Raw genomic sequence first — 26,808 nt, forward strand, 5'->3', positions numbered from 1 at the left:
GTCCGCAATAGGGATTAGTAAGAGGCGATTGCAGGATTGGGGGAAGAAAAGTAGGGAAACGACAAAAAACGGAGACGTACAAAAGCAAAGTTCGCAAAAGGGGATCAGAAAATTTGGTTGCGGGAGTTCATAGGTTTTTTTGTTTTTTTTCTTTTTTAACCTAGGCAGGACATTAGGCAGTATATTAGCAAGATCTTGGTGGCGCAACCCACCGCCCCGTTCCAAAGGGGACGCTCATAACATCCATCCAGCCACCCATGGTGGCGCCCATGTAAAAACGGTCTATAAGCGCAGGGCGCCGTTTATTTTCTTCTTCTAAACAATTGCATGTTCATCCACTTTAAATGACTCTCCCGCTGTTCGTTGGTTGCCCCTGAAAAGAATCGGACCACTATCCTGGATTAATAAATGGATTGGTTCAGTAGGCTTCGTATCCTTGACGTCATGCGAGACATGGCGAAGGCAAGCCGTGTGAAAGCACGATGCGTTTTCAGGGTGATGTGGTGGGTTCCCTGCAGCGCGCAGGAGAGGAATATTTCTCCCAGATGTCCGCGAGAACATCATCTGGCAACTAAGATGGTTTGTCTATCCCTGTCAAAATGTCTTGCGCGGCGCCTTTAACAGCTATCGCTGCAAATAAGGTTAATTTTCCTTTGCGCGTATGGTCTCGTTTGCAAATGGCAGTGGTCATCGAACACCTTCGCTGTGCACGCTTTCCGGACGCCATGTTACCTTCATCAAGCAGTCTGCTATTCAGCACTTCTGAGATAATGCAGAACTCGGAACCCAATCTCACCCAGCTGCCACTCGACACGCCAGATGGATGGTTCAACGCGTCCTTATAGCCGTAGACGATGCGCGCATAATGCCCATCTTCAGTTAACAATCGTATGGGAAATTGTAACACCCTAGGCCCTCAGAAATGTACACCTGCCATTGTCAGCGCAGAACGCACACCACTCACTTCTAAGAACACGATTAGTATGCTGGAGTACAGTGTCTCTCTAACCTAATCCTTCCAGCTGCTTCTTGCTCTCTTACTTGCTTAGATCTTCTGCTTTCCTATTTTATGCTTGAAAAGGCGATGCACAGACATGCCTGCCTGTTTGTACATACATACATACATACATACATACATACATACATACATACATACATACATACATACATACATACATACATACATACATACATACATACATACATACATACATACATACATACATACATACATACCTCTTCCTACCTTGATCACTCTTTCGTGTGTTCATATTTTTCGTATTATTCTTGTTGACAGATTTCCGCAAGGACGAACACTAGCACGTCATTCAAGACGAAATCCGCCATTGGCGGGTTCTATTGAAAATGAGAATAGAGCACGTTCATAATAGCATGGGTGAAAAGGAAGGCAACACCTTATGGTTGGTGGCAAGGCTTTATGCGGGACGACTGTACAGCAACACTGTGGAACGTATAAGGCGTAAAAGCCAAGGGGAACTGCGTAGAAATGCTGTTGCGCCTGGCTTAATCTACATATCGGAGCCTGCGGCTCCAGCTGACTTTCCTTTTTGTAGTCTCCTCGGCTCCATGCCCGAGCAGTGCCAGGGTTTTGCCTGCTGAAGCGGCCAGGACACTGGGTGGTTTAAATGGCAACACCTGAACGGCGCTGACGTTTCCACTTCATTATGTGATGGTTGTTCAATAAAGACTGAGAAAGGTGCTCCGAAACGTTTTCTTTTGAAAATGATTCATAGGCGTCTGTATATTTCTATATGCTCCACTGTAAGTTCCGCCGTTTCTACCAAGCCTACATAACATGACGGAAGCCATTCTTTAGCACATTCTTAAAAAATCGTTTCCAATGTCTCAACTACGCCTTGTTGCATGTCAAAGCAATGTCCTTTTCATTACCGTGAGGTGCATAACGAAGTCGGAGAGTGCCACATCGGGACTGTAGGATGGGTGAGGGGATCGCTGTGATGCTTCGCGGAACGGCAAGAAAGGACATATTGCTTTCACATGGGAGAAGGCGTAGCTGGAGGCGATTATTAAAAGGGTTGGCAAAATATGCCTTCACTCATGTCATCTATGGTCTTGGTTGAAACCGTAAGACGCGTGCTCACTCACTGCGAAGCACCTAGAAAGGGATGAAAATGGCCGTAAATAGTTATGAGAAATAAAGATTTCAGAGCCTCAGTCTCAGTCTTTATCGAATAGCCCTGTTACAAACAAGGCCCTAAGCTCTGTTTCACAGTTCCCGCTCTAAGTTGTGCTAACGCGAGAGTATTCGGTTGTTTTATGTGTCGCGAAAGCGAGATATGCGCTTCGGAGAGTTTGCTCGAGACCGTGCTAAAGAGAGACATGATTATTACCAATGCCAAAATTTACAATTCTTAACGCGACATTGGACAGGCACGCTCGGAACACGTGTATCCGATAGGTAAACGTATTCTGCCCACGCGCACTTCCGCGTTTCCTTTCCCCGTGCAAAGGTTCGACTCGCGTGTCGGACCAAGACCACCGCGACGGTGACTGACAAACAGCAGCCAGTCAAAATTTATTCGTAGTGGACACTGGTCCTCCTGGCGTGGATCGAAGGCGCTTGCAAAAGACACCAGAGGAAAAGTTGCAAGCGCACAGAAGCCTCTTTCTTTTGCTAGTAAATGTGTTGCAGGATGTACCCCACGACCGATTTACAGTCGGTAATAAAAGTTAACGCGTATGTAAGGCAGACGCAGTTTTGTAAAGCGGGTTAAACAGTGCGAAGTGGAATGGGGACACAAAAAATGTAGACGCTGACACGAGAAACGCTATAGGCCTCAGCTGAGTCAGTAAAACGATGTTTTAGCAAAGCACGATGTTGGGCTAGTTGCTGCACACATATATGTCAAAGTTTGAGGCGTGAAAGATAAGTGGCAATAATTAGAAATGGACAGAGGTGCCTCGGTTTGTTTCTTTTGTTTGCCGCTTATCCTTTTCTGTGCCGCAAACATTGTCAGTGGCTACTCCTTCTGTTCCGTTCGATTTTGCGCCGGTAACTTGCCTTACGAGCCTCGCAGCCTACCAGCCCATCCAACATCATGCATTGGTACTGCGAAGGAAACTGCGGTCTCTCGGATTTTTCCCCTTTCGCTGGGGCCGAAAATTCCCTAAAGACGACTGAAGTGATAGGAAACGTAAGCCTCCCATTTTGACAGCTGAAACGAAATGAGATACCGTGACTATAGCTTCGGCTTATATGTCGGGGCCGTCTTAGTTGCACACATGAGCTGCACAGGTCAAGCGCACCTGTTGCTCGCACTTACGCAACAAAACGCAATACTCACACATAATGGCATGGAGTCGAACCTCTCTCGTTCCTCCTGGCAAATTTTCTTTTTCTCATCGTCGACTGCATGAACATTTAAAAATTTTGTAACCTCCTTACAAAGCTGTCAGCATTTGGCTGTACGTGTTTAACAATATTTTTCCATTATATTGCTTAGTAAAAGCCGCTTGGTTATGTCACCAAGCCACATCTGACGCCAAAGGTGTAGCAAATAGGAGTGCACAAAAAATGTGAATCAAATACAATTAGGGAACAGTTAACAATGGATACGCATGCGCCACGGAGTGAACGGGATCCCTGTTGCCATGCAGCGGTGTGGAAATAGCGATATTGATTGCGCCGATATAGTCAGGGTTCATCATGAAGCAATGTTTATTGCAGTACAGTGATTTGAAAATGAGGCGCCAAGATCTTTTCAGTATTGATGGTAGAAAAAGGAAGGGAGCACGAACTGACCCCTGTAAAGAAAATTGGTTTATCTTGTTTTTTACGAATGCGTTATATTACGTAATTATCTGCTGCTCGTTTATTGTCGTCATGCCCTCCTTCGTCTTTTTCGCCTGTATTCCCACCCTCATGTTACGTAATCTCGAGAGTGGCACAGGCAAAAATAAAAGAAGAAATGAAAATAACAAATCAACTGAAAAACTTTGTTCACTAAGGTTCCTTTTATGTTTTCCCCCTCGCTATTTGAAGTGAGCGACAGATTGGCGTATGTCTTGAGCAAATCTGGCAGGAAGCCCGTAGGGCAAGCACCCCTTACACCGGTTCCCAACTAACGATCCTACCAGCAGTAAAAAAAAAAGGAGTAAAAAAATACTTACAAGGAAACAAAAACAAAAAGGCCTAAAACAATCAATAAGTGCTTATTTAGGCTTTTGCGTATCACCATGCAAGCCTTATATCGAGCGACCTTTTTCCACTTAAGCTTTTCTTTTTTTTTTACTGCTAGAGCCTGCTGCACAGTGTGTGCTTGCATTTTTGATAAAACATCATGCGTGTATTTCAGCAATCTAATTGCTGTTTTTCTATAGCCCCGAGTCCAGCGGTGGGGGCCCTTACGCAACAGGAAGACGTAGGCAGCATATGTCCATCATTCTAAAGGACGGCAAGTCCACCAGTCGTCCCGCCTTTTGCTCTCTCTGATGAATTCTGCCTTTCACTATAATTGTTTCCTTGCATCCACGCCCAAGATACATCGCGAGGGAACTTTGGACTCTAAAGTGCCCCATTCGCGCTATACACTCAAGAACACATACTCTTTGCCATGAAAAGATATAAAGAAACGGAACGAGAAAAAATAAAAGAAAGGCAAGGTATGCCGTGAGTACAGCGCTGCCGAGATGAAATGGTCACTCGGCGAGGCGTGTCTGGCGGGGAAACATTGCACCGGGAAGGGAAGACTTGGTCAAGACCAGCGTCGTACGCTATGGGCCTGCGGCTGGGAGCCGACATAGTCCGTGCGAAACGGAGCGCGGTTCGGCGTAGCTGCCGTGGTCCTAGCACACCGGCACAAGGCCGGCCACTCGTTGGCTTCGTGCCTACTTGGCCGCAACATCTCCGCGCACCGCGAACGCGCTGCCAAGTGCAGTCCATCATCAGCGGCGTGCAGAGGCGCTTGGCGTGGCCCTGTTCACACTTTGCTCGGGTAGTAATAGGTGCGCACGTAGCAGACGCAGGCGGCCGGGAAGGCGAACTTGGTGGGCTTGGGCTCGACGCGGTTGTCCTCGGTGAAGAGCGCCACCAGGACCCGGTTCACGTACTTGGTGGCGCAGCGGGTCGAGTGACCGGCCGGCAGCATGTCGTGGATCCGGTCGCAAGTGCCGCCTTCGTTCCTGCGTTCAAACGAGAAAAAAAAAATGATAATGTAAAGAGCTGAACAACAGTGATAACACTGCCCATACAACAGCAGGCTCTTGAGGTTTGATTTCAAAAATCGGCACGTATGATGCGCTTACGAAAATGAATTGAAATTGCATGCATCTCAATGGGGACCACGTCAAATGAGGTGCGGCGCTTGTCGCGTTCGTGCTTTCGCCACGGCAAGTACGTGAACGTTAGTCCATTTGGGTGACGTAGCCGTTCTATGTGATCAAGGCTTGCTGACATTAGAGGTTGGATTGCGCAACATTTTGACGAGACACACAGAAGAGAAACACACGCCGCAGAGGGGCAGTTTCTCCTCGCAGTTTGCTAATATGCTATACCAACACGCCCAGTCTTCAACCTTGGTGACATTGACGAGGAGGAGCGCAATGGTGTAACTATGAGGTATAAAGGGTGATCATCTTTAAGATTTATGGAATTTTTTTTCAAAATCGCCTGCGGCCGATAGCATAATTCTTGTTCTCGAGCTGGATTATTCGAAGAGGCGGAGATTACTAGCACGAGAAATCGAAACACATATTCATCTAATTACCAATAGTTCTCTAGTCAACTTCTAATTAATTACGTTATGGCAGATATGGCAATTTACGAATTGTAGTCGGTGAGCTTGCAAGATGTATCCATTTGAAATTAATTTCCAGAATAGGACCAGTTTCGAGATATTATTTCCCAAAGTGTGAAAAGAAATACATGGGCGTTCCAGCCGCTTTCGTGCTTCATTGCATAAAGAACGTTTTGATAAAAAAGTAAGTGGAACAACAGTACATTTTTACGGTGACTTTGATGACGCATATCTTCAAATTGGTGTCTTTCTGGAAATTAATTCCAAGTGGATATGCCTTATAAACTCCCCGGCTACAATTCTCTAGTTGCAATATGTGCCGTAGAGTAATAATTAAAAATATAATTAGTGAATTTTTCCTGACTAGTTGAATATGTGTTTCGATTTCTCTTGCAGGTGATGTCCGCCTTTCTGAGTAATCTACCTTAAGGACTAGAGTTATACTATCTGCAACAGTCTATATTTAAGAACTTCATGAAAGGTACAAATGATGACCCCGTATAGTTACACTACGGGGGACAAAAACAGCACTATATTATTGTTAGTACGAGTATTAATCGTGTAAACATATGCAAGTATCACAAAGAGCAAGAAGACGTAAGCGGGCCAGTAATCGTCTCCTAAAACGACCACCACACCCACCGACTGCAGAGACGAAAAAGGAAAGAAGAGAAGAAGGAAAGAAAGTAAGAAAAAAAGAGAGGTATAAGCAACACATCACACAGTTACACGCAGAGCACCAGCGTTAGAGATGACAGTCTAGTCCCGCGGGTGACAAGAATTAGCGTACAGCTTTGTTAGCCTCATACCGAGTTGGCGCACGAGCCTTCGGAAGCAAAATGTCATTAAGCGCAGTTCATACAAGCTAAAGTTGTTGAAACTTGCTCAACAGCACAAAGCGACAACTTCGGAAGGTTGGACATTCTAGCAGCCGAGTGCTCGAGCGTTTCGCTGGAGTGTCCGCAAGCGAAGCACGAAGGACTCGCCACACGTCCTTGCCGGCGAAGGCGATGTGCGAAATTTGCGCACCCCACGCGTAACTTGCGCAATACATACCTACTGCGGCGAGTTAGAGCACGGCCAGTGATTGATGCAGGGCACGATCCCATGGCTATATGTTCATTTGTGTGCAAGCGCTGTAGGTGGTGTAGGAAAGAACAGTGATTTTTCAGTGGCTACTATCACACACTGGTATCCCAGGAAATGAGGCCTCTGGTGCTTTGCCGGCGTCAGCGCACAACTTCCGATTTCCCAGAGAATAATTTATGTAAGTTTGACGACGTTAGACTGCTTGTAGGCCCCGACTTGCAGCCCCTTAGGCGACGACACACAAACACACACACACACACATACACAAAAAGAAAAAGAAGAGCGCACGCACACAGGGGCAGTTATTCTTCCTGTGCATACGAATGAGCAGAGAAAACATCCATCCTCCTGCACTATCTGCTACCACGGTCGTCAATGTCAGTTGAAGAGCAGCTTGTCACACATACGCGATAGTGACAAATACAAAGACTATACATCGTGCCATAGACACGAGGCAGGCTAAAGAATCAAATTCTTGGGTTCTAAGTGTCAAAAACCACAAATATGATTACGAGGCACGGTTTACTATAGGGTACTCCGAATTAATTTTGACCACTTGGGGTTCTTTAACGTGCACCCAATGCACGGTACACGGGCGTTCTTCCATTTGGCCCCCATCGAAATGTGGCCCCCGCGACCATGATTTGATCCGGCGTTACGTTTTGCAGCGCAACGCCAAATGGACTATGCTACCATGGCAGGTTAGGCTAAATAGTCAAATAAGAACTGCTTTAGATGTGATCGTGAGGCTTATAGCGCGTTAAAAAGACAAGGACGAAGGTGAGACGTGACACGCACCTTGTCCTTGTCTTTTTAACGTGCTATAAGCCTCACAATGTCTTACCAACAAGCCCAAATCACTGCTTTAGATGTGATAGCATCATACGCACATGGTCGCCTTTCCATTTTCAACCTTTAGGTCAGAGTTGCATGTACCAAGCACATGGAATTTGGAAGACAGATCAATTTTTACTTCATTGGCGTACACGCAGGGACGGTACGGCGCAGAAAATGAAAGCTCAGTTTCCTAGCTTCCTTGAACCGGACGCAACTTTGACTGCGTAACAGCTGACTGCCTGGATGAAAAGTCTCTAACCGTACCATATTACCTCACACATTACGACTAACCATTTGCTTTAAGATTCTACTTAAAAGTAAGTAGCCGTCTTCTATTACGATATTTGTAACATGACTTTTAGGTTGGAAATTATAAAAGGGGCAGTGTGAGCGTTCGATTCGATCAGCACTTGCGCGAACTGCCGCAGTCCTCTGCTCATAACTATGTTGAGCAGTGGCTTCTGAAGTCGCTATGGCGCACCCGTGCGACCTCGGATGCCACGGTTGAGCACGCCGCTCTCGGCCTACCACAGGCCGCGTTATCAATTATCCAGGAGAAATATGAGTTCGTCGTAGTGCAGACCACAGATTTATATTTAAAAACATTTCGCAGTGCTCTTATGGAGCATGTATAACGGCCATTTTTTTAAATGAGTAAGGGGTGTCAAAGTGGAAAAAAAGTGTGCGTGAAGTGGGTCACGTGGTACAGATAGCGAGGGAATAGGAGATAAATCAGCACTGACTTTGTTTTTACTGCATTTAATTTATTATAATCGTTTAGAACCTATACACTGACTTAATGCGTGTGGGGTGTTGAAATGTGTCTGAATGTTCTACACAGAGCTTTTTATCTAAGTTTGTGCTACACGGCAGCTGCATGGATAGCGGACCTTTGATTGACCAACAAATTCTGCTTGTATAAACATTCCTCGAGAATAGATATCACTTTGAGTTGGGTTCATTTAATTTGAACCCTATTATTACCACGTGATGCATCTTTCATCAGCTGTGTGTACCAGTGCGCACATATATATAAATATATATATATATATATATATATATATATATATATATATATATATATATATATATATATATATATTTATGCACAGCTGTGGCAAAAAGAACTCGCGCGTCGTAATCATATGGGGTCCGACTTATTACAGCGCACTACGCTTAAAGCGCGCCTAGTACGACCAGAGAGAGCAGAGCCTAAATGCCCAGTTTGCCACTGCAGATACCTCTTTTTAATAATTAAGACGTGTCGCGTAGCTATGGTGGAATGCCGAGCTTGCATATTAAACAGCAATGTTGACTGGTTACAGCAGCAGTCAGAGCGCTTCGCAGCCTATTGCCGACAAAGCACATCATGTTCAATCTCTATAATACGAACTGCTGGGCTATAATTGTTTTATGGTTGAAGCTAATGAATAGCGCTATTCTTAATTTTAATCCGGTCCACCTCCTTAAACATTCTCGCTGCCAGGTATATTGCCATCCGTGAACGACGAGACTGGTAAAGTGCTTCCATGCTTAGCGCTCTAGGAGTAGAATATCCCCCCCTTCCCTCCCTCAACTACAGTCTAAGACCTTTCTACAGGACAAAAAAAAAAGACATCTTGATGTGACGTCTTCTCCTTCTAGATGCCGGCACCATGCCATCGACAACATCTCACGGTGACCATAATTTTAATGCAATTAACATTCGTATCCTATTTTTCCAACTTTGGTGGGCTGATGCTGTCTGTTACCTAGCTCCAGAAACGTCGCTTTGGCGAGCGAAACAAAAACGTAAATTGGTCAGTTGGTTCAGGAACCGATTCCCTCATCGCAGCATCCCGAAGTTCCACCGATTAGAACATGGAGGCACGCCTGGAAATCCTACGGGACACCCTTACCAGCTTTAGTCGTGCAAGCCAGCGCTGAGACACTTGGAACGTGAGTCGCGTCCCATGGCAACATTTTAGCGTTGAAAGTGAGAACGTGCACTCTTCTAGCCGACATGAAGCATTAAAGTTCTACGTCCTGAAAATAACTCCTAGGCAATCTCGCCGCAGTTCCTTCTAAGTCAGACATGCTTAACCGCGATGCTACAGTGACAGCGCACGGGACAAAACTGGTTGCAGTTGGGAGGCCGCGTTTAGTGCCCACAGAAACAGTTCGTGTGTATCGGGTGTACGAGTGTGTGTGTGTGTGTGTGTGTGTGTGTGTGTGTGTTTCATTCTTCTTTTTATCATTTTTTGTCATTTTCTCTTTCTCACCTATCGCATCCCTTTGCCCCTCCTCCAGTATAGGGTAGCCAACCGGAGATAATCTCTGGTTAACCTGCCTGTCTTTCATTTGCCTCTCTCTCTCTTTCTTTGTGGCGTCCGCAGAACACAAGCAATGAAAATCTCAAGATGACCACTACATATTTTAAATAGAGGTGTCTCAAATGCCTTGCGGAAAATCCTCCCGAATTAGTAATAGCGAATGAATATATAAACAAAGTTGTCTTCAGCAGTACTGTGGGTCGCTACATTGCTTGAATTCTAATCGCGTTAACGTAGAGAATCTTCGTGAGATGGGTTCTGGCTGCATTTTCGGTCTTCTCGCGTATATAAATTATTGGTTTTATGTTATTCGTTCTTTCCGCGCACGTTATTGATTGAACACCCATATCCTTCTTCTCGTAATACCATCGTTATGCAGTGATTGCTCAGTCGATACGAGAAATCAACAGGAATGAAGTAGACGCGGAACCACCGTCAAATAAGTCAGCGCTGCTTTCCTTCTTCAGTCTAGTCCGAGCTCAGCATCAAAATATCCAAGAGAGAAGGAAACTCCCTCCCCCTCTCCCACCTCACCAAACACACACACACACATACACGCACACCCAACAGAGCTTTTGAATCCTCACATAAGTCCATTCAGCCGTGAGATGTGATGGCTGACTGGAAACAGCCTCATCTAATACCTCCTCCACGTTTCTTTTTCTTTACCTGACGGCCGTAAGCAAAAGTGCATGTAGGCTGTAGTCGCACGCCTCATTAACAACTACTGCGGCGCTGTTTTTATCGGGTTATGTGCTTCGTGGTTCGCAGGGAGACGCGAGGGCCGTTCACAAAGACGTTATTATTCCTCGTTGCGCACATCGAAAACAAAAACAGGCAAGAACCGAAATAAACGCTCATTAACCGTGTCGTAAAGCTCCTGGAACATGCACGGCAGGCGCAGCGGACCGAGCAGTACCTCTCAGCTCTTCGCTACGGTATATGATGCTCAATAAATTTGTCGCAAATAGGCTCACTGCGTTACTAAACACGCACAAGAAAGAATCACCCAGAGCAGCTGTGGCCGCAGCGATGCTATCACTCCACATCTGCAGGCTCGTATACCATAGTAGTAAAACTGCTCTTAATATAAGACGAATGGACGACATTTAGCCCGTTTATGACGTTACCGCGTATAGGAAACGTTCGGTTGGTATGGAGAGTTTGCGACGAACCAACAAAACTTGCAAGAAGCCTGCATGGAGGGCGTTCCACTTATAACGATCCGGTCGCCCTGTCAATTGGTTTGAGGACGGGCGGAGGGAACAGCGAAACAACTGTGCCATCTCCACCCGACGCATAAAGCCAGGGGCGCGCGCAAAGCCCTGCAAGTGTACAAGCCGGAATTCGATTAGAGTGAGAATGAGTATGTGCCTGCTCAGCCCAACAATGGCCTCAAGCACAAACACAGAATGTTAGATTAGAAAACAAACGCAATAGATGAGCATTTGATTGGCACAGTTTCAAATTTCGATATGACCCCTACACACCGGAGTTTTCTATTTTAGAAGCCTATCGGTACCTTATGGAACCTGTGCTGTGTGCTTGTTGGATGCTGTTGTTGGTACGACTATAAATACGTCACATTGCTCGCTGAATCGTACTATGCATATTTTACTTATGAGCAACCGAAAGAACTATTTGGAAGAAACTTGCCGAAGACAGATCGCTCACGGATATATAGAAAATATCTTCTGTCAAGGGACACATGGGCTCTGATCCCCCCTTCTGCTTCCTTCCTCGTATAGCTCGATGGAGGAAGACTCTCTCCGAATACTTTGGGCTGGGACGGCCCTTACCACTTCCGCAACATGGGCCTGGGACCCAGAGCCTGAAGACCCTGTGGCTTGCCCGAAGGGGTCTGCCCCCACGTCTGCAGCGGATGCTCTACATCTATTGTGGCTTTGTCCAGGCACAAAGACAAAAAGTGCTCAGAGGTGCAACGATATACGAACAGACCAGCCCACAGATAGATGATAAGTTCTACAGGCCAATTACGCGGCTTCACGATGAAGGACTGCATGCATTTATATGAACAATAGGCCGTACGGCAAAGCAAATGGTTAAAGAAATAGCACAGCACACTTCCTGCTCGCCTGCCACCATTGGGTTCTTCAGGTAGGAAAACTCCCCCCCCCCCCCCCCCCCTGAAGAGAACAGCGCCTACGCTGATAGTTCTCCCACCGGAGAAACATTGTTTACAAGGTGCGTAAAAGCTCCCGCTATGAACTTTCTTTTTGCAGCTAAAACAAGCCTGCCTAGCAACAAATGCCTCGTTTGTATTTACCTGCTGTGATCTGTTAAAATACACATAGTGACGCTCGTCTATTACACTCGTAGGCTTTTGGCATCTCCGTGGGTTTCAAGAAACCTAAATGGCACATGACCTACATGGATCCAGCGAGGCAAACGAATACGTTACCACGCCTGCTTGATGGGGAAGTGGTGGGGTAGTATGTGTGCTCTTATGGCAACTGTTTTAGCGCCTACACTCTGAGGTCCTTTCACATCGTGCTGCTTTTATTTATGCGACAGATAGACTTATGGAGAGGTTGGTGGCTTATGTCACGATATTTCTTAGAATCTGCATCAGAATCAATCAATGAAGCAATCGTAATCATAAAGACAGCACTTGCATATGGCTGAACGTGTCGTGCGTGCAGCGGCTGCAATGCATGACTCTGTTGTCCGTTATGGAGAAATAGATTTAAGCAGGCTTTCCGCCATCGATCGCTGCAAAATTCAACTCGCAGGCTGAAGCAAATGCATTATGCATTATACGTTGTTAAATGAACGGGAGGTCGCCTATTACGTTTATGTACAGCCATTTTCCTCAAAACTGTTAATCGGCTTTTGAGAAATGACGTGTATTTTATCAATGAGTGCTTCAAAGCAGGGCTACAAAGCTAGACTCGCGAATGACCTTTCAAAGGAAACATACGAACATTTATACATCGTTCGAACCTTCGAGCCGTGTTGTGATCCGGTTCTGGGTCTCATGATGGTTCGGACTCGGGCGTCAGTATGAGGGTCGCTCGCCTACGCCACCGGAGCGCCTAAAAAACGTGGTAGCTGGCCTGCACTATGCCTGCACTGCACTAAGCTGGCTAAGCAGGCGCATGACGTCATCCGTCTGTATCGCCGAGAGCTGCCTGTTGGTGAGGAGATGAGGTTTGGAAGTTGAAGGAAACGTGAAACGGATTTATTCTACATATTTACACAACTGGCTTCAGATATGGGCGCTAACTCCATGGCAGAGCACCTCAAATGTGTGGGCTCACTATATGTCTGAGCACAGACATGCCAGCACACACACTGTGCACCAAAGGCGTTCGCTTTTAAAGCAATCGTTTTCTCTAGATAACTGTGCGGCGGATTCTGACGGCTGTGTCTCGACCAATCATAATGGTCGAAGTGTTCGCAAAATCCCACCGATGGTCACACCACCTTGCTGGACTCCGCCTCTGATGTCCAACCTTCGAAGCAAGGACGAGGCAACCTGGAAGCAGGGGTTCACGCTCCTTCCACGAAAGTCGTCGACACTGCTCCCTTCTTCTGCGTGATGGTCAGCTTGTCAGGATCATGAGACTGGCCTTCGCGATCGTTACCGCTTCCACGGAGTGCGGCAGTTGTCGTCGCCTAGAAGTGAGCTCCTTTGTTTGTGCGTCAACGTCGGTGTCGGGCTCCGTCGTCGTCTAGGCGGGTGCTGATGTAGGGGCTGCCTTGTGGGGAGCCCCAAGGAAGGCGCATGGCCGTTTTGCGACGAACATCGGGGAGGCTGAGAAATAAGAAAGACGCCACTCCGGCCTGGCTTGGACTAAAATTTAGAGACTCAGTATAGTTTAATGCAGTTTAGACGAACACGCGCTGGAAAAGTTATAGTGTATTAAGAGCGGTATACTGCCTTACAGCCTGGGCGAAAAGCTTTTGTGCCATGGTTTCAGTAAAAAGGCTGAGTTTCTTCGTCGTGTTAGCGTGCTGCCTGGAAATGAGAATGGTATACATTGATGTCTGTAGCTTTAAGCGCCAGCACCATCGCACACAAATAAATTTCTGGCTGCAGGTTTGCGCCTAGGTGAAGTGTAATTTCTTAATGTCATGCTGCCCACACACTTTTGCCCCTGTCACTACATAAATAATCATACAGTAAAGCAGGAAACACATGTGCGTAGGAATTAGGTGATCTATCGTACCAACAAGTTTCGTACCAAAAAGGTCGTACCAACAAGTTTCCGACAGGTAACAGCTTCCCAACTGGTTCGTTCCTACGTGTCGACCGAGCTGTATATCGGATGGTGATCGGATGATATTGCTTACATACGTGCTTACACTTAAGAACCGGATTTTGAAGACCACGGATACCGCTATGACAATACGGCGCTCTCTGGATGTTATCAATGTAACATCTATTGTTCAAATAGAGCTGGGCGTTCGCTTGATAAAACATGGAACATCTACTGCCTCCACCAAAACATTAGGGCTACTTTTCCTCCTTGCATGCGATGACGGACTTGCTCGCAACTCTTTCGTAGCTTTCCCGGCCAGCTTGAGCAAAAGAGAAGCTCTACCGTAACGGTAGCGAATACCTTACCTTATCTCAAACAGCTTACGGGCGCAGAGCATTTGACCAAGGACATGCGTACTGCGCGCGCATGTAGTAAAGAGGTTGACAAGCGGTGGTCACGCGCACTTCAACGCAGACGGTTGACACATGTTAAATAACGTACGCGGAGTATGAAAGTGCTTTTTACGCTGGTATATTTTTTTATAAGGCACGAAATGGTTGCAAATTTTCTAAGTTCTCCTTTTTTTTGCGTTTGCATATATCATTATTTGGCTTTTGAATTCATAAGGGCTAGAGTGGTGATGAAAGTGATTTCTTTGTTTGAAGACACCGCCTGTCTTGGCGAGTTAGCGCTGGTTTTCCGTATGGTATATGTCTGTTTGTAGCCTCTGTTTCTAGCCGCTGCCATGGGCCGATCGCGAAGATAGCGCAGTCTACAGTTGTGGCAAAATGCATGATGGCTGCCGGTGGTGAGGATGATGATCACGACGATTATGAGGACGTTGATGTTCACAAATGTGATTATTATTATTATTATTATTATTATTATTATTATTATTATTATTATTATTATTATTATTATTAAGACATTGTATTTCATCGACTTCAACTAGAAGTCGTGTCGCCTTCCAACCTTATTTTGATAGTGGCGCGTCCACATGTATAATTGTGGAGCGAGTATTTCATATTTATTCTTTTCAGACGACACCGTGTGTAACAACCAAACACCAAAATTCTGTTGTACACATATTCGAATAGATCAGCGAACGTGCTGCAGTTCATTATGAATGTGTTTGGCCATAATCGCTTATAAATATTCCAGAAAGAATGACAGCTTCAGCTTTTATTTTTTTGAACAGCGCTATACCACAGGATACCACATGCAATACCAGCTTGACATTTTTTACGTTTCTTTATGGTGCAGACTCATTGCCCTGCTTGAAATTCGCGATTGAATAAGACTTCGTATTGAAAACTTTTGGAAAACGTCTCCTATGCAAACAGGTAGAGACCTCAGAAATAGTAACTAAAATGAGCGAGCACATTGCTGTTAGTTGCCTTGGGTTCCTTATGGATGACTTGATAGCTGTGTTACTTAATTAAGCGGACTTCATAGCTATGCTACAAATGCAATGACCGGCTACTCAAGACGCACGGCAAAATTACGCACTTAGACCGAGCAGCTATAGGACAATCTATTAAGTACGCGTATAGAGGTCCGAGATGTAGTCAGGGCCGCTTCTGACTTCTCGCGCCGTGCAGCTGCTCGTATAGCTGGCGTTGTTGTCTTGCGTATGGCATGACGCCATACGAAAGCGCAAACAAGATGCTCCGCCGGAAGGGGCATTACATATACATATCTCTTATGAAGGCGAGAGCTCGTCGTGTCAAAGCGGGCAGCGAAAACTGCCGGACGCACTAGCTCAACAAGTGTTCCCAAACGTCCTTCGCTCGTGCCAGCCAGAGCTATTTTGCTCCCTTGAATGTTGGAGGCAAATAGCACTTTGGCGCCAGTAAGCCTCGGATGTGTCCGTGCACGGGGGTTGCTGCAAGCCGACACCGTATACGTGGCGTTTGTTGTGGCTGCGCTTATAATGCGGCTTACTGAAATGCGTGATCGGGCTAAGCGGCGAGACGGCTGCTGAAGAACGGCAAAAGTTCGATTCGCAAAGGCGCCCTTTTCTCGGTGCTTTCATTTTTGTTCCCCTTTTTGCCTAGTGTGCTTGCGTGTAAAGAAGGATTAGTCTTTCTTGGTCCGCTCGGTGCCAGCAACACCGTCCATGAGCGTAAAGATTCCCGATTTCTAGTTGTGAAGATGGCACTTACTGACGCGGAAATCAACATACGGCGGGGCACTCTTGTCTGGAAAGTTTGCTAAGAGTCGCGCCTTGCCTTCGTCGCCATTGTGCCGCCATCGTGATTGACGTCGTCATCTACATGCTAGCGTCTTCATGCCGCCGTAGTCGTTATGATAGTTTTTGTCATCGCAATCGTCATCATGCTTCAAAACGTGGTCATTGCTGTTATTACTGTGTGATGGTTGTTGTCATGGCACCGATCTGGTGCGGTCGTCTTGTACTTGTCGTGACACACAAGCTGGCGTCAGGCACACACTTCCTCGTTTCACACAGACACATTGCGCCATCCGGTAACACAATGAGGAGAGGAAACTTAGGAGGCGAGGTAGACAGGCAGTTAGGCAGCAAACCGCAAATTGTAGGATTGAGGCAAATAATGCTTTTTCGTTTATTAATACAGTTAGCCCGAGGGCTGTTACAGAAGTGAAAAAAAAACCGAGCGTTTTCGGCAACAGAAAGTGAAATAGAGTCGTAAAAAATGAAGACTTCAATAAAAAGCTGGAGACATTAGCCCAGCTGATGGCAAGACAAGTTTTGAAACAGTATTCCAACAATCTAAGCTGATTCCGTCTTTCTCTCTATATTATCTGCTCAAATATGAGCACAGTAAATAAGTCTTACAGTCAACAAGTGGAAGAGATACTAAAAATTGATCCCAGAAATTCGTACGCTACAAGAAAAGAACACGAAATACAACAAGATCAGTTCGCTCCTTGCTTTTTGTCAGTTTTCTTCTTATATTATCATGTGAGTATTATCATGTCAGTTTTCTTCTTATATTATATTATCATGTGATATTATCATATATATATACTACATGGTTATCATGTGATATTATCATATCACATGATAACCATGTAGTACCATAAAACAATCTTGGAAAAAAAATACAGATCAATTTTCCAGCGTTTCATGTTTCTTGTGTGTGCCTTGTGTGAATTCTAAACAGGCGAAAGAAGCTTTGGCGTGGACACGATAAGAAATAAAATAAAATAAAACAAACAACAGAACACAAACTGTAATGCTCTTTTCACGCAGTTCGTATAATTTTCGTGCCTGGTAACTCCAACCACATCAGGGAAAAGGACAGATTTGTGTTACACCTGGTTAAAAAAAAAGGACTACTTACTGTTTTCGTTTTTTTTAATGCTCCACATTGTCAGAGGTGAGCGTGGGGGGCAGTGAAAACACCGAATAATTCACGCTGGGCAAATAGGGCACCAGAAGTAGAGTGTATCAGGCGCTAAAATTGCATGGCAATGCGTGAACAAAGCATTGCAGTTCTGCAATGGCGACGCTGACGCGGATTTTAGGCACTCCGTTGAAATGAAAACTACGATAAGAGAAAGGAAGTGCATTGCGTAGGCTTGAACGGCAGCATCTGCGCAAGAACTATTCGAATGCATTAAAAGAAAGAACACACGTTGGAAACCGATATCGGTATACACTCCGTGTAGCGAGTTTTCGTTTTTTTTTTAAATTTTCGTTTTTTAAAAATGTGTTCTACGATAACGGATCGCAGTTATGCCAAATGGTGCGCCCTAATTCCCGCATGATGACAGCATTCTAGCATACCGATCGCTCATTTTCGTTCTTTCGAGTTACGGGCGACCATGGCCATCTCATCGCGAAACGCCTCATCGATCACGCTCGATCAGCCAAACGTCCCATGCAGCTCTCGCACCCACGCTGCGATGTCCTGCGAGCTGCGCTGGAGGGTCTTGCCTGCCACCTTGTATCGCCATTCTCCGAGCATCGCACGACGACCGATCGAAATCGACGGGGTAGGGGATCGCCAGCGCTGATTGCATGGGACAGGGATGCCTGTAGTATTCATTTATCCTTCTTCTTGGGGTGGCAAACATTGTCTTTCGGTTTCATCGCTAACGGCCGCGCAATCACACCATGCTGAGCGTTTCTGAGTGTAAGCTTTTCAGCTAGAATATAGCTTTTTGTGCTGAGAATAACAAGTGCGTTGCTTCCGGTATTTCCTCGCAGATTGCCTTTATCACGACTTACTAGCGCCGCCACCAGACATTTACAAGCGTTTTGTACAGGTATGTGCCACAAGCTACCGCAATTGGCTGCTTTATCCCGGAATAAAAGATCGAAACGGTGCCGGGAAACGTCAAGGATTATATAGAGGAAAAAAAAAGCTATTTGCTGTTTCAAATGAGACCTACTCGTTTCGATCGCCACCAACTCTGTAGAGCGCTTTCCACTCGACAGTCGGTGCAAATATATTACCGAAGAATATCTCAGCAACGTGCGGTTTGCAGATGGCGCTGTCGCGTTTAACAACGCTGGAGATTAATTACAACAAATGAATGAGGACCTGAACCTGCAAAGTCTTAGGGTAAGCTTGCAAAACAGAAGGCTAAGTAGCTTTCAATAAAGGGGAACAAGAGTTGGTAACTAGCCGTCAGCCTCTTTAAGCAGTGAAGCCACAAGGGGTATGGATCATCAATTCAATTCAATTCATTTTATTTGGACATACACAGATGGTACAGGACGTCCACGAGGCGCGGCAAAAGGAGGCAACAATGCCTCCTGACGGGGCTTTCTGGAGGATCAGGAGGAGGTATCCAGACAAGTAGAAGTGGGTCAGACCGCATATGAGGGGCACTACCAAGTCATTACCGGGTGCTTGCCGATTTTCTTAGACAATCAGACCGTTCCAGCTTATACGGGGCCGAAGCTCGGAGGATAAGAAGCTAGAAAAGAAGCTAAGGACGACACGACGAGCGATCTAACGAAAAGTGATACGCGTAACGTTTAATCTGCAGGAAAATGGCGATACAAATGAAAGATAAAAGCGGCGAGCTGATTTCATATACGTAGCGCACCATAAACAAGGACAAAAAGAGAGTTCTAGTCGAGATTAAGAGAGGGTCAAGTGGAATTGCGTGGGTCATGAAACAAATAGAGTGAAGATAATGCTAGTCTGCTGGAATGACATTATGGGTATACCGATGGAACGGAAATGCAGGAAAGGACGTCCGGAAGAAGATTAGGTGGTATAACGAAATTGGGATATTCGCATAGGTATACGTGTCTTTCAAAGCGCTTCTAACTGCATCACTAGTTACAAATGGAACTTCTGCATCCTGTTCGTCGCTATTCCAATCAAGGTTACGTGGCTGCTTTGGGTACTGGTCAGTTCAGTATAGAATTCATCTGCTGCCTTTAGTAAGTCATCGTAATCAATTTCTCCTATGTTATAATTTCGCACATCACGTACTTTCTTCTTGTTTGTCAGCTTTGAGAGTTCAGCAAATTTTGTGATCTTCTGAGTTGTAGAAATTTGGTGCTTTGTCTTTTCCTCATTAGGTCACTTGTTTCTTTATTAGATCGCTTGTTTCTGGGGACCGCTTAGGGAAGGAACAGGCAAGCTTTCGTAGGAGCAACCCCAAGCAAGAGGCGGGAAAGTAAAGTTGCACCGCAGCGGGAAAAGTGCGACGGAAGTTTCAGCTTCAGAGAATGGTCAACTCTGTGCAGCCGGCTGTTTGAGGTGCTCAGGAGTGTTCCAGGAAGATTGCGTTCTGGGGTTAACAAGCAAACGAAGACCCTTCACAGCGTCCGTTGTCAACAAGGGCATAAAAACTGGCCGGCGTCCTTTGCGGGCTAACTAGAAAGCCTCATCAGGAAGGTCGTTACCGACGATGTCAGAAGTGACACGGAAGATACTCTGAGATTATATCATGTCTATCACAAAGAACTTGATGGAAGACCTTCGTTACCTAGAATAACAATTGCTTATGAGTACTGCGTCGTCGGTCTGATGTAAACTCTGAAGTACAGCCGCTTTCGAGGGTGTACTTGAAGAAAGCAAATAACATCAGCACGCATAGCGGCAAGTTCTATTTCCGGAGAAGTTGTCTTACGGGACACCTTGAACTTGATTGTGACTAGTGAAGCCAGGATGACCATGCAACATGTAGAGTTGGTGGAGGAGACTAATTCATTGGTGAAAATGTGTGTTCTCTCTCCATAGGTTTCCTTCAATAATAATAGCGTGATCTGTTGCAGGGCCACTGTTCAATTACCGGCCTTCTTCGCAATGCCCGCAATCGGGAGGCGTACTTGTGGCTGTCAAAGGCACCACATGCGTGACAAAGGTCTTGCTGCTTGAGTAAACCCCGGAGGAATGTCACCTTCATCACTACGAGAGGCGCAAATTGACACACATAAAGAGATGGACAGACAAGACAAAGCCACGAGGGCAGACAAAATGGAGTACGCGTGTGTCTTTCCACCTCTTCTCTAAGAGCCAACTACCAACTACCCCAACAAGAAGTACTTCTATACAACCTTGATGCTCAACGACAATTTCTGAAAAAGATCGGCTCATGGTCTCAGCCCCTGCAAAGAAGCCATATAGTAACTGATGACTCGTTAGAGACGTCGAATGTGCACTCTGAGACTGTCAACAGTGACGTATTTCGCTGAGCTAAGGTATGCGGACAAGGAATTCCGCGACAAAGCCGATTTTATTCTGCGCTTATGAATGTAACCTGAAATTGAAGAACGCAGTTCAAACTTGGAATCGTGAACTTTCTAATACATTCATCAATTTCAGTTTGTGCGTCTGAAATATTGAGAAGCTGAGTTTTTTTCGCCGAGCATTTGGTCCTTAAACGTTTGCTCACGGGTGTTGGGATCAGATGGCGCCTAGCGATTACGATCGTAGCACGGGTTGAGGCACACCGATCTAATCCTAGACACGGGAGCACTGCCTGATCTTCTAAATTCTCGATCGAGTGAATATTGCTTTTGCACGAATTCGACAAATAGGGCAGGCTGTTGCGTACAAAGCACAGAAACAAAACTCGAAGTAGCTGCAGCATGTACCAAGTAAACGCGCCCTGTGTTTTTTCATACGGGAATTTAGTTACAAGTGATGCAAGGTAATCTCTTGAATTACGAGCAATGCGGGCTCCAGAAGACGTTCCACAGTGATAAAAGGGCTCAACAATGAACACATCCAAAAAGCGTGACAACGGTGGCGCAATAGAACATGTACCCGGGTGGATACAGCAAACATACTTCAGAGGTGTTAAATGCTGTCGCAATAAAACTCAGATAATGAAAATTACTGGCCTACGTGGCACCAACACTTAAAGAAACTACCTTCAAAAATTACACCTAGAAATGACCAGATTCTCATATACATGTTACGCCTGTAGATTCCGTAGGATGCTATGGGCTTAGGTGTAAATGCAGCCATGGCCACGGAAGCGCAACAATGCTGAAGTGACAGCGCACCTTGTCGCAGTCTCGGACCGACCTAGCCGACCACTAGTGACACCCTTGCTGCGGCATGAGGCCGCAGCAATGCCAATTGCTGGCACGAGCAGTGGCGTACCGACTATTTAAAAGGGAGAGGGTGCAAACCACAGGCGATCTGACCTCTCGATCTCTCTTTTATATATATATATATATATATATATATATATATATATATATATATATATATATATATATATATATATATATATATATATATATATATATATTGTTACGTCCAAGCGCGTCAAAGGGACGCAGGGATCAAGAAGGGAGGGGAAGAGGAGAACGAAGACGGTGCAGCGGCCATTCCTGTTGTTCGTAGCCTGCCGTTCCTGCTCTCGCACGCCTGAATAAACCCCTTTTCCCCGTGCTTGTAACAAATTGGTGGACGGTGCGGGGTACACCTCGTAACCACGGAGCCTACGCTGCTACAACTTCGCCGAAGCCGTCGACTTGCCGGACTTCCGCCACCATCACCTGACATGACTGAATACGCCTGCCAGATTCCCGAAGGTTCTGACGCGGCTTCAAGGCCAGCACCTGGCGTTCCGTGGCAATACTACCGGGTGCCACTCACTTTCGGAGGAAAAGCCGGAGAAGATGTCGACGAGTGGCTCACAAACTACCGAAGGGTGAGCCGATCTAATGGTTGGAACTCGACCGCGCAGTTGTCAAATGTTGTGTTTTCCCTTACCGACACAGCACTCGTCTGGTATGAGAATCACGAAGACACGCTCACTTCATGGGAGCTTTTCGTAGAGGAGCTCAGAGCGTGTTTTGGCGACTCTAGCGCAAAAAAGAAACGCGCCGAACAGACGCTTTCGCAAAGAGCTCAGATTCCCGGCGAGACCTGTACGACTTATATCGAAGAAGTGCTGAAACTGTGCAAAATAGTGAACTCTCAAATGTCTGAAGAGGACAAAGTTGGACATTTGTTGAAAGGGATAGCCGAAGACGTCTACAATTTTTTGATCGGCAAAGAAAGCTTGGATTCCGTGTCTGACGTCATTCGCCACTGCAGAACCTTTGAGACGCTGAAGATGCGACGGATAATACCGAAGTTTGGTCGCCTGGCGAATGTCACAACGGTGGCAAGTGTAGACCCGAGTTCGTGTGTTGACCTTCCATCAACAATACGGCAGATTGTTCGCGAAGAGTTGCTCCATCGGGAAGAGATGTACCGTTGCACACCCGGCATCGCTGGTGCGTACTTACCACACGAGATGCGAAACACGGCCGTTTCGACCGCATGGCAACCCACGGTTAACTCAGCGACCGTCGAGTATAGGTCTACCCCACAAACGAGAGGTACCTTGAGCTACCAAGATCATGACTACGACCAACGCCCTCGCCGCACGCACGCCTCCGGGCGGCCGATGCCTAGCCATGATGAATGGGACCCACCTGCTGGCTATGCAGTCGACAGCAACATGCGTGACTACGTGCAAGAACATCGAAATTTGCGGCATCTGCCGGTGTGTTTCCAATGCGGTGTCACGGGCCACATAGCGAGATTTTGCAATCGTCGGCCAACAACGTGGAATCGTCGATCGGGGTCTTCAACAAGGACCACACCTCCTACGAGGACAACTCAACAACCATGCACCACCTCTTGGTCAGCTGGCGTCCCTCCTGGCAACGATTACTGGCAGAGAAGCTTCCGGAGCCGCTCGCCGGCATCTGACAGGAGTTTGACGCCACCGCCAACTTCTCGTGCACCGCGTTTACGCCAATCTCCATCGCCAGTGCGCCGCTCAGCCTCGCCTTCACAACCGGAAAACTAGCTAGCGCGGCCGATGGGGGTGAGGTCGCTCGACACGTGCTATCGACAGAAATGCCCCCTGCAGTTGCTATGATTAAGAACAAAGTGCATGTACTTGTTGATGGTGTTCCTACAATGGCTTTAGTGGATACCGGGGCAACTGTATCCGTAATGAGTCTCGGTTTTAAAGGTCGGTTGGGGCGCAAAGTTGTATTTCCGTGGGACCAGGCTGCAACGTTTTGTGGAGTGAGCGGCGAGTCGTTGCGCCCTGTTTGTGTGTGCACTGCTGAAGTGTCCCTGGCTGGTGGAGTTTTCGCGACGGAGTTTGTAGTTATTCCCCGATCGACGCACGAAGTGATTTTGGGCATCGACTTTTTGCGGCAGTGTGGTGCGACCGTTGATTGTCGCACGGGGGAAGTTTGCGTCGATGGCCATGTTTCGTCCGGGCTCTTAGAGGAGACTTGTAGTCAAGGTGAACTTTGTGTGTCTGCAGATACTGTTGTGCCTGCGTCCACCTCGGTGTGCGTGCCAGTTGTATGTCGCGGTGAAGTTCCAGACAGTTTCGATGCCTCCGTAGAGCCAATGCATGTAAATCTTGTGAAGAAGAACGTTTTTGTCCCTCATTGTGTGGTATCCATCGCCAACGGGCGTGCTGGCTTGTGGACGGCCAACTGCTCAGCAGAACCTGTCCTGCTTCCAGACGGCTTGAAACTCGCCCACTTTACAGAATACACGTCTTCGTCCGTAGCCGTACTAACAGACTCGCCGTGTGAACCTGCTGACCTTCGCCAAGTCTCAGACAAAAAGCTTCTGTCTATGATAAACAAGTCGCTCAGCACAAGGGAGCGCCATACCTTGGTGGATACGCTTTCTAAGCATCTGTCAGTGTTTGACTTTGCGCAGTCGGACAAAGCGTTCTCGATTCCCGAGTCACGAACGCGCCATACTATCGATACGGGATCTGCGCGCCCGATCAGGCAAAAGCCTTATCGCGTGTCGCCTAACGAGCGCAAGATAATCGGGGAACAAGTGAGTGACATGATGAAAAATGGGATAATACAAGAGTCCTCGAGTCCTTGGGCAGCTCCGGTCATACTCGTCAGAAAGAAAGACGGTAACTGGAGATTTTGCGTCGATTATCGAAGATTAAACGCCGTGACTAAGAAGGATGTCTACCCGCTGCCCCGGATTGATGATGCAATTGATTGCCTTCATTCGGCCTCTTATTTTTCTTCAGTGGACCTGCGCTCAGGATATTGGCAAATCCCGATACACCCGACAGACAGAGAGAAAACAGCCTTCATAACCCCGGATGGATTATTCGAATTCAATGTGATGCCGTTTGGGTTGTGCAACGCTCCAGCAACCTTTGAAAGGTTCATGGACACCATTCTGCGTGGGTTAAAATGGAACATCTGTATGTGCTATCTTGACGACGTTGTTATATTCGGGCGCACATTCAATGAGCACAATACGCGCCTGGATATTGTCCTCGACTGCATCAAAAACGCCGGCCTGGTTCTGAACTCGAAGAAATGTAAATTTGGTGACCGTCAAACCCTTGTGCTGGGTCATCTTGTTGACAAAGACGGTATCCGGCCTGATCCTCTCAAGACGGCAGCTGTCGATGCATTCAGTGCTCCGCAGTCAGTGAAGCAACTTCGTAGTTTTCTTGGTCTTTGCTCTTACTTTCGCCGATTTATTCCTCGTTTTGCTGACGTCGCTTATCCTCTGACAGATCTGCTACATAAAGACGCACGGTTTGAGTGGACACCCGAGTGCGATTCTGCATTTCGTCAGCTGAAGTTCCTGTTAACCTCTCGACCTATCCTTCGCCACTTCAATCCTACTGCGCCGACAGAAATCCACACAGATGCTAGTGGCGTTGGTCTAGGTGCCGTATTGGTCCAACGCTATGACGACCGTCAGCACGTGATTGCTTATGCAAGCCGCTCATTAAGCAAACCTGAACGGAATTACACTGTGACAGAGCAAGAATGCCTCGCTGTAATCTTTGCGGTTCAGCGATTTCGCTCGTACTTGTACGGACGCCCATTCCAAGTCGTCACAGACCACCATTCCCTGTGCTGGCTCGTGAACCTTCGCGACCCTTGTGGTCGCCTTGCGCGCTGGGCTTTGAGGTTGCAGGAATATAACTTCACTGTTTCCTACAAGAGTGGCCGAAAACACGCTGACGCAGACTGCCTTTCCCGTATGCCGCTTGCCACGACGGACTGCGACGCCGACGATTTTGATCATCTCGTCGCTTCTGTGACACCCACTTTTCCAGATATCGATGCGTTCAAAACAGAACAACGGACAGACACTAAATTGGAGCCATTCTTTACTTCTGCCCATTCAAGTGCAACAAGCAGCTACTGTGTGCGTGATGGGCTCCTGTACAAAAGGAACTACTCAGGCACGGGTGCACGCTTCCTTCTAGTGGTGCCGGAGCGTCTCCGGCCAGCAATCCTTCAGGCTATGCACGATGACCCTACCTCCGGGCACTTAGGCACAGTGCGCACACTTTCTCGCATTCAAGAACGCTTTTACTGGCCCCGGATGCGACATTCGGTTGAGTTTTATGTCGCCAGCTGCATACAGTGCCAACGTCGGAAACGCCCAACCACTGCCCCATCTGGTCTCCTTCAACCTGTGCCGCCTTCCAGCTCACCCTTTCGGCAAGTTGGAATTGATCTGTTAGGCCCTTTTCCAAAGTCATGTAAGGGGAACCGCTGGATAATTGTCTGCGCCGACTATTTCACACGCTATTGTGAGACGGCGGCTATACCATCAGCAACTGCCACCGAAGTGTCGCTTTTCTTACTTCACGCTATTGTTCTACGACATGGACCACCTGGTGTTATCATAAGCGACCGGGGACGTCAATTCACGGCGGATATAGTGGAAGAGCTTGTGCGTTTGTGTAACTCGCACCTCAGGCACTCGACGCCATATCATCCGCAAACGAACGGCCTCACTGAGCGCACTAATCGCACGATCACAAATATGCTTTCCATGTATGTTGCGTCCGATCATAAGAATTGGGATGAAGTGCTACCGTTTATTACTTATGCATACAACACCGCCAAGCACGAGACAACCGGCTACAGCCCCTTCTTCTTTCTATATGCTCGGCCGCCCCGGTATACGCTCGACACTGTCCTCCCTTTTTACCACCACGACAACCCTACGGTCGCCGATACGCTGTGCCTCGCTGAAGAGGCTCGGAGACTTGCGCGTCTTCGGACTTTGGCATCACAAGAAAACTCCAAAGCCCGCTACGACGCACGACATCGGCCAGTTACATATAACCCTG

General features: G+C 46.9%; 1 protein-coding gene across 1 annotated transcript in view; it reads right to left on the reverse strand.

Annotated features, from left to right (window-relative positions):
- Nucleotides 1-3,682: 3,682 nt before the first annotated feature.
- LOC135906026 (uncharacterized) overlaps nt 3,683-26,808 on the reverse strand; it is a 159,828-nt gene continuing 136,702 nt past the window's right edge. Inside the window, exon 4 of the mRNA XM_065437168.2 lies at nt 3,683-5,163. Coding sequence (XP_065293240.1) covers nt 4,962-5,163 — 202 coding nt within the window. The 3' untranslated portion in view covers nt 3,683-4,961. The remainder of the gene's footprint in view (nt 5,164-26,808) is intronic.

This window comes from Dermacentor albipictus, chromosome 1 (genome assembly GCF_038994185.2).
Source record: "Dermacentor albipictus isolate Rhodes 1998 colony chromosome 1, USDA_Dalb.pri_finalv2, whole genome shotgun sequence".
Classification (NCBI taxonomy): domain Eukaryota; kingdom Metazoa; phylum Arthropoda; class Arachnida; order Ixodida; family Ixodidae; genus Dermacentor; species Dermacentor albipictus.